Source organism: Oratosquilla oratoria, chromosome 37, assembly GCF_046742065.1.
Source record: "Oratosquilla oratoria isolate Oo_2021 chromosome 37, ASM4674206v1, whole genome shotgun sequence".
Classification (NCBI taxonomy): domain Eukaryota; kingdom Metazoa; phylum Arthropoda; class Malacostraca; order Stomatopoda; family Squillidae; genus Oratosquilla; species Oratosquilla oratoria.
Window position 1 is genome coordinate 36,772,826 of NC_134813.1, and position 16,704 is coordinate 36,789,529.

The 16,704-nt window shown below is 38.2% G+C and overlaps 1 protein-coding gene across 1 annotated transcript in view; it reads left to right on the plus strand.

The window, feature by feature from the left end:
• The window catches only part of LOC143019655 (adenylate cyclase type 3-like), a 708,772-nt gene extending 694,758 nt beyond the window's left edge, over positions 1-14,014 (plus strand). The window contains exons 15-22 of the mRNA XM_076175551.1: positions 2,726-2,850; positions 3,205-3,280; positions 7,063-7,288; positions 9,040-9,122; positions 10,148-10,246; positions 11,321-11,444; positions 11,706-11,830; positions 12,586-14,014. Of these exons, the coding sequence (XP_076031666.1) occupies positions 2,726-2,850; positions 3,205-3,280; positions 7,063-7,288; positions 9,040-9,122; positions 10,148-10,246; positions 11,321-11,444; positions 11,706-11,830; positions 12,586-12,780 (1,053 nt within the window). The 3' untranslated portion in view covers positions 12,781-14,014. The remainder of the gene's footprint in view (positions 1-2,725; positions 2,851-3,204; positions 3,281-7,062; positions 7,289-9,039; positions 9,123-10,147; positions 10,247-11,320; positions 11,445-11,705; positions 11,831-12,585) is intronic.
• Positions 14,015-16,704: the final 2,690 nt, after the last annotated feature.

Below are 16,704 nucleotides of genomic sequence, written 5' to 3' on the forward strand. Positions count from 1 at the left end.
CTTGTACACACTCAGTCGCCTGCCTGCCTGCCCTCGGCGGAAACAAAATCTCTACGAGGAGGAGGAGGAGGACAGCTGCAGCGCTCTCGCCTTCACCTGAATAAAATCGCCTGAATCCCTTTTCGCCAGAACAAAATCACTTACACACACACACGCGCACACAAAGGATTACAAAGGCGGAGCATGCCGACAGGAGACCTTTTGGTCCATATCTAGGTCGGATGCGAAAAAAACAACATATTAGTAATAAACAAATAAATGAATAAATAAAAAATATAATAATGTAAATAATATATATATATATATATATATATATATATATTAATGATATAAAAACACGTACCGATAGCCAAAAATATATCTCTAAGGCGGTCATGGAGAATAATCAATCTAAATATTTACAAAATCAGAAAGCATTAATGGCACCGTTGATCCGTAAAAATAATTGTTTTATATCGACGATTCTTGCAAATCTCACTTTTACTCGAATTCTCGCGTACCGCCGCTGGTGACATGTGGCACCTCCTTAACGTGTTTCAACGTGATATTACTTCAAAGTAAGCACACACGTAATACAATTGTTCGTCTTAATCGCTCTCAGAGTAGAACGGTGAGCTGTCTCGGGTTCACATGTTTTCAGCTGTACAAGCTCACATGGCTTCCTAATTTGTATGAACTTCTTCGGAGTAGACCGCGTGTTTGCGTGTTGTGATTATGTTATAAGCAAATTCTACCTCTGTTTGTGTGTCTTCGTGTGTATTTACCTAATTATATTTGCCTAATTGTAGTATACAGAAAGGTAGCAACGCTCGTCGGGTCCCGTCTCCTACTCTCCAGTTTTATCATACCTAGGCAGAAATTCATATACAGTTCCAACTAAATCTATTCTTCATTTCCAATTACCATATTTAGATTTGAACTCGTGTATTGTTTGAGCTTGGGTTATATTACCTTCTAAGATATTCCAAGTATTTATGCCTCTATATGAAAAACTATTTCTTCACCTCCTTTCAACTTGTGGTCTTTCTTAAAGCCCTCCCATCTTTAATCAGGAGATCTCAATGCAATCTATCCCTTTAGTGACCTGAATATTGTAATCATATCACCCCTTACTCTTCGATCTTTCAACGTTGGCAGACCCAATGCTTTTAGTCACTCCTCATATGGTTTATCTTCCAAGCAGAGGACTAATTTGGTTGCTGCCTTTTGTATTCTCTCGATCTTACTCATACCCTTCACTCTATGTGGGGGACCATACCACTGACGCATATTCCAGTCTTGGACGGATCAAGGTCTCGATGATTTTTATTTCATCATCTCTTCATCCATATAGTAAAAAGCCACTATCATATTTTGCAGCAGTAGATACGTCTCTCCCACAATCCTGTTGATATGTCTTTCAGGTGACAGGTTGTCTTTTATCAAGACTCCCAAATCTTTCTCCTCTTTTGTTTGTGTAATGGCTTCATTTCCCAAGTTTAAGGATGACCTTTTGCTGCTATTGCCCATTTCCAATATGTGTATCTACCTAGTTGTATTTTACGGGAAGGGGAGCTATGCTCGTGGTGTCCCGTCTTCATATCTCATTTTATCTAAACTTTTTAAATTACTTGTGTGTATTCACTTGGTCTTTTCTTGGTCTTTTGGATCACGTGTTCGACTCGTGATCGATAGCTATTTCCCTCCTGGAAGAGAGCTCAGAGCTCGTAGGTCCGATCTATGGGTAATGCTATGACCTTTCACACACACACACCCCCAACTCCCCGCCCACGAGAGTCAGAGTAACGACCCGAAGCGCAGCTGTACCGAAATTAATTTCGGCCCTGGGCAGGATTCGAACCAAGCACTACGCGCACCACCATGCTAGTAGTTCATCGTTCTACCAACTGCGCCACCGTGTGTGTGTGTGTGTGATTCACCATGGTCTTGGATCACGTGTTGGACTCGTGATCGACAGCTATTACCCTCCTGGATGAAAGCTCAGAGCTCATATATAACCGATCTACGGGTAATGCTGTGACCTTACACGCACACACACATCCAACTTCCCGCCCACGAGAGTTGGAGTAATGACTTGCAGCGCAGCGGTACTGAAATTACTTCAGCCCTGAGTGGGATTTGAACTCTGACCGCTGTAGTAGCGGTTGCGAGCGCCACCATTGTGCCGTCGAGTCGTGTGTGTGTGTGTGTGTGTGTGTGTGTGTGTGTGTGTGTGTGTGTGTGTGTGTGTGTATTACCTACCTAGTTGTATCTTACGGGAAGGGGAACTATGCTCGTGGTGTGTGATTCACCATTGTCTTGGATCACGTGTTGGACTCGTGATCGACAGCTATTTCCTTTCCCGAAAAAGAGCTCAGAGCTCGTATATGACCGATGTATGGGTAATGCTGTGACCTTACACGCACACACACACCCAACTCCCCGCTCACGAGAGTTGGAGTAACAACCCGCAGCGCAGCGATACTGAAATTATTTTAACCCTTGGCGGGATTCGAACCCGGACCACCGTAGCGGTACTCGGGAACTCTACCTACTGCGCCACGGTGTGTGTGTGTGTGTGTGTGTGTGCGCGTGTAAAGCCAGCATTTTCCCATTCCATTATATCCAGTACGTTTATGTACACTTTCTGTTTGTGATGTGTGTTTTGAATCCCCATGAAATATTTAATCTAACCTAATCTAACTCTTCTCTCCTGTTACTCTCCCCCCCACCCCCGCCCCTATAGGTCAGCCACGTGGTCAAGACGGGGCTGATGGTGGCTATTGTCGCAGTTCAGTGCGTCATGAACCTGGTCGTGATGCGTCGTCCAATGGACACAGCCGGTGTATTGCCAAACCTCGGAGGAAACAGGTGAGGGGGGGGGGCCTACAGGAAACAGGAAAGGGGGGGAAGGTGGTGGGAGAGGGGGGGACTACCTGCTCCCCAAGGGGGGTGTGGGAGGGATGTATGATGTGGGAGAGAAAGGAGGGGGGGAAGGTGAGGCAAACAGAGGGGGGATAAGAAGAAGAGGAAGGTGTCATAATTTCCTCCCTCCCTCACTCACTCACTCCCTCCCCCTCCCTCTCTCTACGTGTAGTGCACCTGATTTGAAGTATTGAATTATCTAGTTTTTGGTGTGTGTAACTTGATTTATTTGATCAATATCTATATTTATTAGTTATTCGTTTGTTTTATTTATCTAATTGTTTTATTTTGTGGTTCCAGCCTGATCCTGGACAGTGTGAGCTTGTCGCTTGAACTGTCACTCATACTTCTCATCTTCGTCGTCCTTAATCGACAGGTACGTCGAATCAAATTTGGAACTCTCCAATATTGGGAACAAATATTAGAAAGTGTTTCTATTATCAAGAACCTTCTAGGTTTCAGAACTTTTCATTTCAAATGTTGGAGATTCCCTAGTTCTAGAATTTAGTATATGTTTCAGAATTTATTATAATTTTTATTTTTCATCGAGATTTAAATGAGTGTAGGTGTGTTGTTGTGGTCGACATTATAATGATTTTTTAATCAAAACTATTAAACGTATTTTATGACAGCTTGTTCTGATATGTGAATTTACATGAAAATTTATTTACTTATTCTTACTTTTTTCTTCTTTTCAAAACGCCTATATGTCTACTGATAATTTACAGGTTATTATTCTTGCCATACCATTTGTATCCATGGTCTTGCTGTACAAAGATAAATTTTGAAATTACAAAAATGGTATCCATTTGACGCAAATGCATCAGATGATGTCAGTGAGTGGCTGGTATAGTTTATAGAATAAATCCTATCGCCAAGTTTTATTATTAGTCAAATTTAAATAGGTTTTACATGACACCGATACAGAAAAAGAAGATTTGATAGAAAATGTTAACTTCTAATGACACGACAGAGTTCAAAGACGTCAGACCTTTCGAACGACATGACGTCATCATGGCGGGTACGACGATGAAGAATAATATATATATATATATATATATATATATATACATACATATACTTATATTGATTATATATATATATATATATATACATACATATACTTATATTGATCAAAATATTGAAGACAGTTTTTTTTATAACATTCACCAGTGCAAATAATCTACAGTAATCAAATCTATCTTCAATAAGTACATATTTACTTAAATATCTATGTATCTATTTATCAGTCTGGGGTTTGAACTGAGTATAGAGCCCTAAGCTAAAATGTACCGTCTGAATTGAGCAGACACTGTCTTTTGTTGTGATGTTCAGCTTTAAAGGTTTAAAGTTCATAGTTTGATTGCATATATCATATTGTCATGGCGTCTACCTTGCATATATTCTTCTTGGGTGCGGAGGATACATTTGCCCGCTTTTAATAACAGTTTTCTCTGTCTTGATAATTTTGGTACCATTTCCCCTTGCATTGGTCGCAGGACAAAATACATAGATAAATTAAGAATAATGAATAAAATATATATGAATAAAAATAATGTAACAATCTCCTCATTCTCGTAATCGATGTCAAATAAAAGAACTACGACTTCCGTAGTTTTTCAATTTGTTAAAATGTCTTGAACCCAATTTTTTATAGATAACTTTTTGCGTATGTCACACAGAAAGGAGAAGTTTCTTTTCAATGTTCCCTTTGAAAACAAACATTTAGGTTATCTCAAATAAATTCTTGATGTCAGAAGGGTGAGAGGGAATAATGGATGCTGGACCAGGTGCCTTAGTATATAGATAAGATAATATCATAAATGATATTTGCCTTTTATTCTGTCTCTGAGAAGAACTCTGTAGAAAATAATTTGTCCATTTAAGAATTTGTTTCTCTTATGCGAGTGAATATATGAAAGAGAAGAAAAAGAAATATTGTATGTCTTTTCATTTAGATAAGTGGATGTCCCTTTCTTGTTTACTTTTGGGATCGAGTTTCTCTCTTACTGGTGAAGTCCCGACAACACAGACACACAAAAAAGGACACACACGCAAATGTATATATATATATATATATATATATATATATAAAATATGTATGTATGTATATGCATGGAGATGGGGTGAGTGGAGAATGACTGTATATAGATGCAAGGGAGTGGGTGGGGGATGGAGGAAAGGGTTAGGGGAGTGGTTATCTGTGAATGATAATTGGGCGCAGCCCGAAGGTATTCCTCCCAGTCTGCTATTTTTCTGCATAAGAGGACGGAAAAGGGGAGGGGTCGCCGATTAAGTGAAGCGGTTTGCTGTAGATGTACTGTGTCTTGCTGCATTGCTTCTGACCCAGGGCAGTGGACGAGATGCAGGGATGACCCGTCATCCAGGAGGAGCCAAGATGAGAGGGAGGAAAGGGTGGTGGATGGAAGTGGAATGGGTAGGAGTGGAATTATGCCTTTTGACTTTGGCTGCCTCCCTGGTAAGTGGGGAAAAATTGGTATATAGATGTGTGTATGTATTATGGAACAATTCGCTAGTAGCAGATCGCTCAGAGGGTCTCGAATTCAAAGTTTCGTGACGGCCGGGCCTGATTACATACATGTGTATGTATGTATATATATATATATATATTGTATACAGTAAACCCTCGATATAACGGACGATATGGGGACAGGGGTCCGTCGTTATATCCAAAGATCCTTTATAATCGAGGATCCGTTGTATCGAATGGAAATGCCGGACAGATCCGTTTTATCCCGAAGTTTGTCCGGTATTAGAAATTAGTAGGATTAGAAATTGCAGTAAACCCTCGATATAACGGACGATATGGGGACAGGGATCTGTCGTTATATCCAAAGATCCGTTATAACCGAGGATCCCTCACTATAACGGATGAAAATCCGTTATAGCGAGGGTTTGTCCGGTCAGATATTTTGTCCGTTATATCCAATATCCAGTATATCGAGATCCGTTATATTGAGGGTTTACTGTATATATATATATATATATATATATATATATATATATATATATATATATATATATATATTTATATATATATATATCAGTGGCGACTCCGGCCGTCAGGCTACTCGGGCTTAGCCCGAGTATTAGATTTTCTAAAATGAACATGTAATTACAGCCAGTTAGCTCGGGCTCCATTTATTTCGCCTGGCCACAGTTCATATATTTTCGTTCAGCGTCTGGGATTCGTCTACTCTAGGTGGGCTGTGTCAGAATATAAATATTGCTCCTATATAACACGCCTGACTCGTCACCCAATGATAGTCGAGCTGCTTCTCGGCTCGGCCAATCAGAGCTTTTCCGGATCCTGCCTCCGCCGCTCGGGCTCAAAGCTTACAGCCTTGTTGTTATCTATAATTGTAAGAATTTAAAAATAATTCAAATTCAATGTTTCCTTGAAACAATAGATTTCTACAGAGCTTAGGATTTAAATTCCAATGTATGAAATATCTCAATTCTACAATATTCTTAAAGGAACGGAAAACTGTCCAGTAACTCGGGCTAATACAAATTAGCTTGGTAAGCTGGGTAAAAGACTAACTGGCATCTCTTGAGTTGATGATGCGCTCGGGCTCAGAGCTTACCGGCCCAAGTTATCTATAATTGTAAGAATTAAAAGTAATTCAAATTCAATGTTTCCTTGAAACAATAGATTTCTACAGAGCTTAGGATTTAAATTCTAATGTAAGAAAGATTTAAATTATACAATATTCTTAAAGGAACGGAAAACTGTCCAGTAACTCGGGCTAATACGTATTAGCTTGGTAGAGGTAAAAGTCTACGGTGTGCATTACGTCTCTTACCTTCATTTATGCATGTGTCTTAGGCGAAATCTGTGATGAGCCCGAGTGACGTTGATGACCTGGAGTCGCCTCTGATATATATATATATATATATATATATATATATATATATATATATATATATATATATATATATATATATAATAACGTACTGTTCGTATTACTCTCACTATTTCACCTCGTGTAACTATTGGAACATTATTGAAAATGACGGGATGTGGCGAAATAATATTTCCTCAGTCAAAAGGAAATTAATCGAGGGTAAACCACTCCCCACCTCCCTCCACCAGTTATCTCTCTCCTATTGCCATTTCCTCCTCCTCCTACGCAGACGGAGAAAACTTCGCGCGTTCTCTACCTTTGGCGACGCGAAGTCGAGGAACAGCGAGAACGGGCGGCGGACATCCGGCAAAGGAACGAGGCTCTTGTATACAACATCCTCCCTCCCCATGTGGCCACACACTTCATGGGGATCCGCCACAAGAAGCACGACGAGCTTTACTCCCAGAGCTACGAAGAAGTCGGCGTCCTCTTTGCCTCCATGCCCAACTTCTCAGGTGAGCATCAAGCCTCTAGTACACAGGACCCCTTGCCTTATGTGTTGCTGCTCTTTTGCCTCCTGGAGGAATCACTTTTCAACACTGAATAACATCGCTATGCCCAACTTCTCAGGAGAGCCTCTGGTACACAGGACCTGGTCTCTCGCATACCCTGTGCCCCATGTGTTCCCGTTCTTTGGCCTCCTGGATAGACCACTTTTCAACCCTCAATAAAATCGCTAGGTACCCACAAACTGCTCCCTCGTGGAACTGTTTGGTACTGTAGGGTTACACACACACATATATATATATATATTTATATGCATTCTGCCCATTTTAGAAATTTTGTTCCACCAAATGCCTGCAGATTTTATTCGTCTTAGTTAAGCCTTTGTTCATCCATGGATTCAAAATAAAACACCATTTCTGTCGAATCCTTTGAAATTCTGACCACTTCAAGAAATTTGTTGAATGTCAGGTGAATTTTACTTAGCTTCGAGAAATCCTTTATAACATGCATGAGTTACTTAACTCCTTTGATACGATGATGCCTACGTAGGCATTATGAGTATACAAGGATGCCGGTGTCGTCTTTTTGATTATATTTATTTTGTAGTTGTAGCTGAGTTATCCCCGAATTTTGTGAACAAGTTTGATCACATTTTATGTGTTTTTTATTACTCAGCATGAAAGAGAACGAGTGATACGTCAGCAACTTTATATTTCATAACAAAAATTATTGTGATGCATCATACATATGGCATCCGATGCTGCACGTGAGAATTTGACTTGTATGGAAGAGATTAATCATGTTGTGAGAAGGATCTCTCTCATAGAAGAGCTTTACCTTCTTAAATATTCCTTGTCTAGAAAAAAAAAACTTCCTTTTCTCACTGACTTTAGATATTGAGAACTGATCTCCCACATTTTCCAATATTCACAACCCTCTGTCATTACCTGATGTAACATTCTCATCTTTTTAATACCCTATGTTTAATTGAATAGATTATACTTGGTTCATAACCCTCCACTCCACACATGTACAGTTGCCTCCACATATAAACATTACAGTGGTTGATTACCTTCAGAGAGCTGTAGGCATTATATATTTGAGAACTTAGATTTTAAACTTTTGTGTATTTTATGAGATTTTGTATCACAAATGTTCAGTATAAAAAATACATTTGCTACAGCTTCACAAAAGATGTCAGCTATCACTTAGAAGTGAAGTCAGTTGTACTTCTTATATCTTCTTTGAATAGTCTAGAAGTGTTTTTGATTTATTTTCTAGGACTCTGCCTCCACTATCAAATTGTGAATAAGAGGACTTATTTTATTTTGGCTGTAGACAAATTTATTCATCAAAGAAACAAAATGTGTCCTGAGGTGGGGTACTACTAACAAGAGACTCTTTCAGAATTCAGTGATACCCCTATAGACCAGAATTACTTATGATTCTTTTATGATTGGAGACTAATCTCTTCTTCCAAAAAAATTATGATAATTTTGACTACTATCCCTCCATTCTACTGTCCTTCTTAAATCTCTCCTTTACTATCTCCAAGATTCTGCCTCTTCAGTGCAACATTGTCCCCAAGGACACAAGCACTGGTTATGACTGACATAATACTAAAAACAAATACCTTTTCAGACCAGTTTCCACTTCCACTGACTGCTTCTAGTCCCTAGTCCTTAGCCAAAACAGCTTTCTTAAAGTACATCATCATGTTCAGGTAACCATTTGTTTTCACTTAACTTTTTTTTTCCAGATTTCTATTCCGAGGAATCAGTCAACAACCAGGGGCTCGAATGCTTACGGTTCCTCAATGAAGTCATATCGGACTTTGATGGGGTAAGAACCTTTACCGCTTTGCTCTTTAGCAGCATAATGCTTTTACTAAATCTGCTCCTCACCAGTGACATTCTATAGATTCTATTCAGCTTTGGAAATATGAGTGTTGAGAATTCATTGGGTATAATAAGATTTGTTGCAGGAGAAACCTCAGAAGTAATGTATCAACAAATAATCTACTGATGGTGTCCAAGAGTGGAGATTACAATGTGTATACACAGTTGTATGGCAAGGAAATAAATTGAGCAAGTAGAAAGTTATAGATACATGTATTTGGGAATGGATATACATGAAGTTGAAGTACTGGAGGAAGAAATTAATCATATAATGAAACAAGGGGAGAAGGTAGAAGAAGCCCTGAAAGAAGTATGGAAAAATGAAAAGATGTCTGGAAGCAATGAAAGAAAGATAATAGACCAATAGCTGTGCTGACTGTTATGTGTAATTGAGAGGCTTTGATGATGAAAGCAAGAGAGAGAAAAGTCATATGGAGGCAGTCAGTAGAAATGAAATGCCAGAGGGCAATACACTGTATTACAGAACAAAGTAAGGAATCATAGGGTTCAGGAGTGGACTTCCTGATGGTCAGCCTACACGTGAATGATAGCAGTCCCTGGTCTTATGTCACTTGTCACAAGTTCATAAGTGGAGGTTGGCTTGGGTTGTCAAGTAAAGTCTGTCTACATGTGCTGTACAGTATGTGTGTGTGTGAAATACAGGGAGAGAAGAGCAGGATGTGGACAATAACACTTAACTTCTCCATTAGAATGATACTCTTTAGAGATTCTATTCTGGTTGATGCCAAATTATTTTATTTAGCTTAAGGAACATAATTTTTGAAGAAGAGCTATGCTATCTTCATTAACCCTTTCATGAGGATGATGTATTCAGAAACTTTATTAAGCCTGGAGGAGCATGGTAACATGTTAAAATGGTCATGCTTTATAGTAAGACCTTTAGCAGAATCAAGTTACTCCTGAATGAGGTTTCTCTTCCACTCACTCTTCTCCTTTACCATTCCACAGCTGCTGGAGCTACCACAGTTTAAAGACATCATCAAGATTAAAACCATAGGGTCCACTTACATGGCTGCAAGTGGTCTCAACTTGTCAAAGGAAATTGAGGTAAGTGCTATTCATGTACAGTAATTAATTCCTGCATCTGTTATATATATATATATATATATATATATATAATATATATATATATATATATATGAGCCATGTATGTGGGATCTATTTCTGTATTTCTAATTATCAAATTTCACTTTAAATTCATTTACTATATTTTATGGCATGTATAACACACTTTTTCCAAAAAATTGGCTAAAAAAAATTGCCATGCGTCACATGGGAAGCTGAGGCCTCCCATAGGATTTGTCTCCAAAGCTTGCTGTAAGCTATAATGTGTGAACATTGTGACAAATGTGGATAGGTGGTAAAGGGAACTCAGGCTGAGGGAAATACATTTATTCCTAACTAGTTTCCCCTGAGTGGCTTCTTCAGAGGAATAATACTCAAAGTCAAGCTGGCCAACTTATACATAACAAGGAAAAAATGCGGCAACTATTCATTCATGCAGTATTCATAGACTGATGTACTCTTTGGTTCTCTGTTATTCATTCCTGCAATATTCATGACTTCCACTTAAATTTCCTCTCTATGAGATGCCTCCTCTTTGCCTTCTTAATCTAACTCTGAAATTGTACATGCAGATAGTAATTTCTGATCTGGAATTGGCTGTTATGTATATGCACACAATGATCTCATTATTTCATGTTCCCTAGTTTGAATTGTCCAAGTTTCAACCCAGCTGGCTCAAAACAAATATTCATTCTTCCAATGTACTGTATATATCTTGCCTAACCTAGACTCTACAGAATTCTTTGAATACCTAGCTTCCTTAATAAAACACATTCTGTCCCCTTCTACTTTCTCTGAAGTTTCTGTATAAGGAAATTTATATGCTCGCCACCAGCTTTAGCTCTCCTCATTTACTGATCAAGCATATGAACCTTCAACTTCTTTACTCTTAGTGACCCAGAACAGGTAGATTAACACCCTACCTGTATTTTTGGCCATCATGAACATAGACATAACACATTAGATCATATATTTAAATATATAATAAGTTGCTGTAGATTAGTATTTTGTTGAGCCACCATCACTTGAATTCTGACCTCTTCTCTCCTCCCATAGGAGGATGATCCTGTCAAGGTGCGATGGGCACATCTGGCACTCCTGGTTGACTTTGCTTTTGAATTGGTTCGTGCCCTGCAATCCATCAATGAGCAGAGTTTTAACCACTTTGTGCTGCGGATGGGTAAGTACATGGACCCACCCAAAACTTGATTAGTGTCCATGAAACAAGCCTTCAAGCAGTAACAGAGATGATGGAAGGAGGACATTATCTCTTCCCCCCTCGTCATCTATTCCTGTGATCTGCTCTTGCCACTTCCTGTGGTGCTGATATTTGTCAATCTTCATATGAAGTCTTGTTCTAACACTCCCCACCCAAGCCTTTGCTTGTCTTTGGTACTGACATACTATGGGTTGTTCTTATGTGCTGCTGTTGCTATTTCAGGCATCAACCATGGACCCATCACTGCAGGGGTTATTGGTGCTCGCAAACCTCATTATGACATCTGGGGAAACACCGTCAACGTTGCCTCACGGATGGAGAGCACGGGCAAGGCTGGGTGCATTCAGGTGAATAACATGATGTGGGAGTTTTTGGGATGGGTATTCTAAGCCTGGGCTATAGGTCTTAGAAGATATGTGTTGCATACTGTGGTTCAGAAGGTGAAGGGGAAGGCGAGACGAATGACTACCATATATTTTGGCGGATAAGGGCATCTTTCAAATAAGACAACCCCCAAGTTTCAGTCTAACCTTCATTGGTTTAGCTGATATCAATGCTATGAGATGACCCCCAAACTACCAAACCATCTTCGGTGAAGTTTAGGCCAGTGAGCACCAAACAACTGAGACAGTGATATAGCAGTACAATGAATCAAATACCATAGTTTGAATACCTTGAATGTGTTACCAGTAATGAAGTACCTACCTTAATGTATTACCTGTAAGTCATTTGAATTGTCAGTATGTTATCAGTGATGCATATAATGAGGTAAATACCATGTGTAGACTATTGTCTGTAGTGGTAACAGGTTGTTGAACCTAGGTCACTGTTTTTGTATCTGCCATATAGGACAAACTCTTTTTATTATTCAAATGTTGTCTTATCCGCCAAAATATATGGGGTATGTAAATTCATTGGCAAGGTCTTACAGCCAAAGTCAGGTGCCAGGGATAGGTTCCTTCTTTCTCAAAAGTAGAGCAATTCTAACCTGTCATAAAAGAATCCACAAGAAATAACATGGACATAATTGCTGTATTAGTAATACAATATTACTTATTGCCAGGAAGCCACCCTCCATAAATGTATCCTTGCTGTACCACAGGTCACTGAGGAAACAACCAAGATCCTTAAACACTTTGGGTACGTCTTCGAGCAGCGAGGACTAATTGCCGTCAAGGGTAAAGGTGACCTCATGACCTACTACCTGGTAGGAAAGACACCTAGTCCAAACCATGGCAACGAAGAGTCAGCAACCAATAACAGCACACAGCTGGAGGATGGCATAGCTCCCCAGTAAAGAAGAAACCAACAACTGCGGGAGGGCAGAATGCCCCAGTTGTCGGAAGGGACCAGTGAGGAATTACATGAAGGAATGATGCTAGATAAATATATATATATATATATATATATATATATATATATATATATATAGTGCAAGAGTGAAACTTGGTAATGACATGTCAATGGAATGTTATATGTGAATGCTTTGGACAATAATGTACTTGATAATATTACACACTATATCTCCTATTACACTTTTTTTTTACTGCAGTTATCATTGTCATTGTATTTACTTTTTGTGATTACCTTCATTAACATTACCATCACCAAGAGGATCATATATATATTAGAACAACTGTATAATTAATTGTTGTTTTTCATACATTTATGTTGTTATATGATGTATAAATCTTAAGAATTACCAAAACTACATCACTATAATGAGTATCTTTAATATTGTTTTCACTATAATATACAATGATAATAATGGAAATAATAACAATAATAAAAACAAATCTATTAATAATGACACTACTATTAATAATATTGATAATTATAATGATAATGTTTATAGTAATAATAAAGTTAGTAATAAATTTTGTAATAATGAGAATTGTGATAGAGATAATATAGTAACAATAATAGCAATTATAATTTTCATTATTATATTTTTTCTTTTTTCTACAGTTTCCTTTCCTTTGTTTTTATAAGTACTATTCTTATGTCTTATTTTATTGAGAGAAGAAAGTAAATGCCTTGGGGGATTAAAAAATATAATGAAAAATAGACATTTGGAAATGGATGCTGAGAGGAGATTGTATGAAGGGGTGATTGTGCCAACAGCACTGCATGGGACAGAGACATGGCACATAAGAGAGGAAGAGTAAATCTGTTCGAGATGAAATGTCTGAGAAGTGTGGTTACATGGATGAATAGTGAGAAATGAGGAGGTGAGGAGAGCAGGGGTGGAAAAGTCAATGGGAAATAGAGTTGATGAAATAGTGTTGTAATTGTTTGGATGCATGGAAAGAATGAGTGAAAAAAGATTAGTAAAAGAAATGTGGAAGGCAGAGATGGATGGAGCGAACATGAGGGGGCGATCAAGATGAGATGGATGGATGGGGTGAAAGGGGCATAGAGCAAGAGGGGGATGTCTGTTAAGGAAGGAAAGGAGAGGGCAAAAGATAGGGATGAATGGAGAATGGCTGTGCATGGATGGTACTGTGATGAATGGAAGGGGGTGGGTGGGGGATGTGGGGACTAGGTAGTGGTTATGTGTGAATGATGGTTTGACACAGCCTGAAGAGATTTCTCCCCATCTTCAACATTTCTGCATGAGGGGACTGAGGCGGGGGGGGCAGTTGCTGATTAAATGAAACAGCCTTGCTATAGATGTGCTGTGTCTTGTCGCATTGCTTCTGACCCAGGACAATGGGCAAGATGCAGGAATGACATCTATGAGCCAAGATGAGAGGGAGGGTGGTGAATGGAAGTGAAATGGGTGGGAGTGGAATTATGCCTTTTAATTTTTACTACCTCCCTGGTAAAGGGAAAAGACCCCTTGGTGTGTCTATATATATATATATATATATATATATATATATATATACATATATATATATATATATGTATATATATGTATATGTACATATATATATATATATATATATATATATATATATATATACATATGTATGTATGTATGTTTTTTTCATAAATGTTTTTATTTGTTTATTTATTTTTCAACACAGTTTCTCTTTCAACTTTACACCATTACCTACAATGTAAAATGGCTAAGCTTTGAACTCCCTCACCCATTTTACTCCCATCAGACGTGACCCCTTCATTCATTCCTACTAATCACGTGAAAATCACACCTTGTTCCTTCCCAGAAATATTACTTTTTCAACATTCAGCCATTAAATACTCTGCAAGGTGACGAAGTTTAAGAACCTTTGTTGGAGCTCAGGAAATTAATATGGTATGCCCATACTGGTGTCACAATCTAACTCTCAATTTCAATCTGCCTGCCTCTGGTTTGTTGCCTCCAGATATATTGCTCTAGTCCACTTGGCCACCCATACTTCCCTAATTTTTTACCATTATTATTATATATGCATGTGTTATTATTAATATCATCATCATCATCATCATCATCATCATCATCATTGCCATCATCATCCACATGGAGCTAAGATGAAAGGGAAGGAAAAACAAATGGGTGCTGGATGGGCAAGGGTGGGTGCATGCCTTAGCTGGCTACCTCCCTTATAAAGGAAAAATGGCCTTTTGGTGTACAGATGAATTATTATTATTGTTAAATATATTATCCCAAACACCAGAAATTGGGAGGATATGTGAGAGAACAAAGATGAAAGTGAATGTGAGCAAAAGTAAGGTGATGAGGTGTGTAAGGGGTGATGGTGGCAGTGAGTTGCAAGTTTAAAGGTTTAGGAGCTGGAAGAAATGGAAAGTTTTAAGTATTTAGGGGCACATGTAGCAAGGAATGGAAGGGTGAGGAATTAAAGTAAGGGAGGCAAATGTCTAGGGGGCAGGGGATTGAAAAATGTCGTGGGAAATAGGTATCTGCAGATGAATACAAAAGAGAAGATTGTGGTTGTGCTCATGATACTGTATGGAGCAGACTAGAGACTTGAAGAAGGCAGAAAAGAAAAGCCTAACTTTGTTTGAGATTAAATATCCAAGAAGTATACTGTAATGTAGGTTATGAGGATGGATAGAGTGAGAAATGTAAAGATGATCCAGAGAACAGGGGGCAGAAAGGGAGCTGGCAGATAGGGTTGATCAAAGAATGTATGATTTAGGCATATGAAAAGAATGAGTGAAGAAAGACTAGCAAGAGGAATGTGAAAATTAAAAGTACATAGAGGGAACTTGAGAGGGAGACTGAGAATGAGGTGGTTGGATTGAATGAAAGAGGCATTGGATGGAAGAGGAATGTATAGTGAGTTAAGAAGGGAGAGGACAAAAGATAGGCATGAATGGAAATTGATTATACATAGGTGAGGAAATGATGTAACCTGAAGGATTTTCTTCTTGTCTCTTCTGTATATTTCTTAGCAGATAAGTGGGAGAATTGTGGTGTGATTAAGCAGCTGTCTGGTCTTGCTATGGTGCTGTGTATTGCTGCATTGCCTTTGACTTCAGCAGTGGACAGGGAGACAGGAATGACATTTCATTTCAGAGGAGGCAAGATTTTTTTTTTTTTCTCCCACCCCCATACCAAGGTATAAAAGGCATTTTGGTATGTTCTGTGATTATTATTATTATTATTATTTTTATTATCATTATTATTATTACTACTACTGGTACATATGTATAATTTATTTTCTTTTTCTCACAACCTCTATTATCAATATCATTTGTACTAGTATCATTATCATTTAACTTATATTTAGCTATAATGGTATAATTTTACTAATCTATTTTCATTTTTACTGTCACACAATCTTGATATTAAAGCTATGCCATTATTACAATTTTTGAATATCACATTATAAACATTAATATAACCATTAATATTCATTTAATGACCTTGATACTAAAAATGTTTTGATTACATTACTTATGGTAACACATTGATATAATTTTTGTATACTATACATGATCATAACTGACATAATCATCATTAGTTTCATTAACATTACCATTGTCATCATTGATGCTTCTGTCATGATAACCCTAATCTTCATTTCCTGCAAATTTATCTCATCACTTATCACCCCCAATCATAATCATTCTCATCAAGATTGAAGTTTTATTCATATTTTACAAGCTTTTTTAGTTACTATGATTGTATATGTCATCAGTGCATGTGGTCACAGGTATGCACAGGCAATTTAGGAGGTTGGGGCTCGGAGAAAAAAGACAATGAAAAATAAAGGAAAAAGAAGGGGAACCAAACTCCTTGACAGTTCCA